The sequence below is a fragment of the Mandrillus leucophaeus genome, unplaced genomic scaffold, assembly GCF_000951045.1.
Source record: "Mandrillus leucophaeus isolate KB7577 unplaced genomic scaffold, Mleu.le_1.0 Scaffold1049, whole genome shotgun sequence".
Taxonomy (NCBI): domain Eukaryota; kingdom Metazoa; phylum Chordata; class Mammalia; order Primates; family Cercopithecidae; genus Mandrillus; species Mandrillus leucophaeus.
The window spans coordinates 121,157-123,332 of record NW_012098643.1 but is presented as its reverse complement, the minus strand read 5'-3'; the positions used below and the strand labels follow the sequence as shown (position 1 = coordinate 123,332).

The 2,176-nt window shown below is 43.9% G+C and overlaps 1 protein-coding gene across 2 annotated transcripts in view; it reads left to right on the top strand.

Annotated features, from left to right (window-relative positions):
- The first annotated feature begins 628 nt into the window (after window positions 1-628).
- Window positions 629-2,176, top strand: part of SPRR3 (small proline-rich protein 3) — a 2,166-nt gene continuing 618 nt past the window's right edge. The window contains exons 1-3 of one of the 2 annotated variants that reach the window (XM_011980802.1): window positions 629-675; window positions 1,458-1,541; window positions 1,855-2,149. In XM_011980802.1, coding sequence (XP_011836192.1) covers window positions 1,874-2,149 — 276 coding nt within the window. In that variant the 5' untranslated portion in view covers window positions 629-675; window positions 1,458-1,541; window positions 1,855-1,873. Of the gene's footprint in view, window positions 676-834; window positions 2,163-2,176 lie in introns of both variants that reach the window. The other variant, XM_011980810.1, reaches the window with a different exon arrangement.

Here is a 2,176-nt window from a genome sequence, read left to right as displayed (position 1 = left end):
CACCCCTGGAGAAGAAAGATACCACTGGAGGCAGGGTCTTCAGGGCTGAGCAACAATGTCACACAGATCCAGTCAATCCTGCCTGTTCATCTCAACGACATCTGCTATCCCTGATCAACATGGCACCTTCACAGTGAAAGCAACTTATTTCCAAAGCAGGCATTTTGTCTTCCATTGCCCCTCCCAGGTACAAATCCACTAAGAGATTGAAAATCAGATGATTCACTTGTTCTGCACCATCCCCATGGCCTCCCAGAAAAACCAGAAATGCCTATCGTTATTTCCGTGTCCACTTCAACCATGAAGAAGTCCAATAGGACTAATCTGGCTAAAGATTAGGCCCCAGGCCAAGAGGCATGGCTGTTTCTGGTCCTAGCAGTATGGAACTTCCTCCTAATTTAATACATTGCCATTCAAGAAGCCCGCTGCCCACAGCAACCACACCACAAAGGGTGGACAGTGAGTCGGGCCCAGGTGACATCACTGTCAGAGCTTAAGTGACAAAAATGTTAAGCCAGAGATATTTATCACAAAAGTTGGAATGAAGGTAGAGCAGTTTTTTTAAAAAATCCAATTTTCTTAAGGCAGGGCTCATTTTCTATATAAATATCAGCTAACAAGAGACTCTTCACCAGATCCCAGAGGCTGAACAGCTCAACCTTCTCTGCACAGCGGGTGAGTCTCCCCATTGGGAACATCTTAATATTCTCCTATCAATTCTTTGTTTTGATTGAGACCTCTTTGCTATGCAATAAATATATTTATTTTAAATGCAATAATAACTTTTGTTTAAGGTGACCTTATACATATTTTGACTTTCCACTCAGATCACAGCTGTGGAACTTGGGATCAGAAAAGGGGAGTGATTTCTGTAAAGGCTCGTTAAGTTAGCAAGACAATATACCCACTTCAAGAGTACTCTCCTGTCAACATGTATTGGAAATTTTTAATTTAGAGGGCATTACATTGGCAATTTTGATGATCAAAAGATAAGTTTTTCTTTATTCCATGGATGTATAATCCATCAGAAAACATATACTTGGCTAAAATTTGCAAACATGGGGAGTGATTAGTAGAGAGGGAAAGCAGGTACCATGCTGTGGCAAAACAAGGAAGGGCCATGAGAGATGGGCATGTGTGGGGAGGCAGCAATGATGTGGAGAGCCTGCCAGAGAGCATGTGCAGTGGGCACAGGGTGGACGGAGGTTCCCAGGTGGATTGTTGGAGCCTAAGGGAGAAGTTTAGATAAGAGTTTTCCTGGGAGAACTATGGTACTCTATGAGGAGGACATGAGTGAGTAGATTCTAGACTGCTGACGTTACAATCTTTCCAAATCATTGAAAAACTGAGGTGTCACATCAATCTTCAGCCAATGACACACAGCCAAGAGTGGTATTAAAAGTGATTTAATCAGGGCAGAGCAAGAAACATGCATTTCTTTTCACTCGATTCCTCAGATGAACCCTGAGCAGCTGAAGACCAGAAAAGCCACTAAGACTTTCTGCTTAATTCAGGGGCTTAGAGGATTCTTCAAAGAGTGTGTAAGCGAAAGCTTCAGAGTATATATTTGCATATTTGTATGTGTTTTCATGTTGTACGTAGGTTTTGAGATGTAACAGGAAGAAAAGAAGCATAGAGAAAGGCTCCACTTAAAGGATGTGGAAGAAGTCAACTTTACCTTATTCCCTGGAAGATATGTAGGGATCATCAAAGCATCCCATGATCTCAAATTCAGGGAAAAAGAAAGAAAAGAGGCTGTCAGTTCTGAAGGAGAATGAAATGACAGATATTTGTCATTAAACTGGGCTTCATTCCTATTTAATCAAAGCACTGAATCAGCTGTTTTGTCTCTAGGTCCAGCATCCTTTGAAGCATGAGTTCTTACCAGGAGAAGCAGACCTTTACCCCACCACCTCAGCTTCAACAGCAGCAGGTGAAACAACCCAGCCAGCCTCCACCTCAGGAACCATTTGTTCCCATAACCAAGGAGCCAGGCTACCCAAAGGTTCCACAACCTGGAAACACAAAGATTCCAGAGCCAGATTGCACCAAGGTCCCTAAGCCAGGCTACACCAAGGACCCTGAGCCAGGCAGCACCAAGGTCCCTGAGCCAGGCAGCACCAAGGTCCCTGACAAAGGCTGCACCAAGGTCCCTGAGCCAGGCAGCACCAAGGTC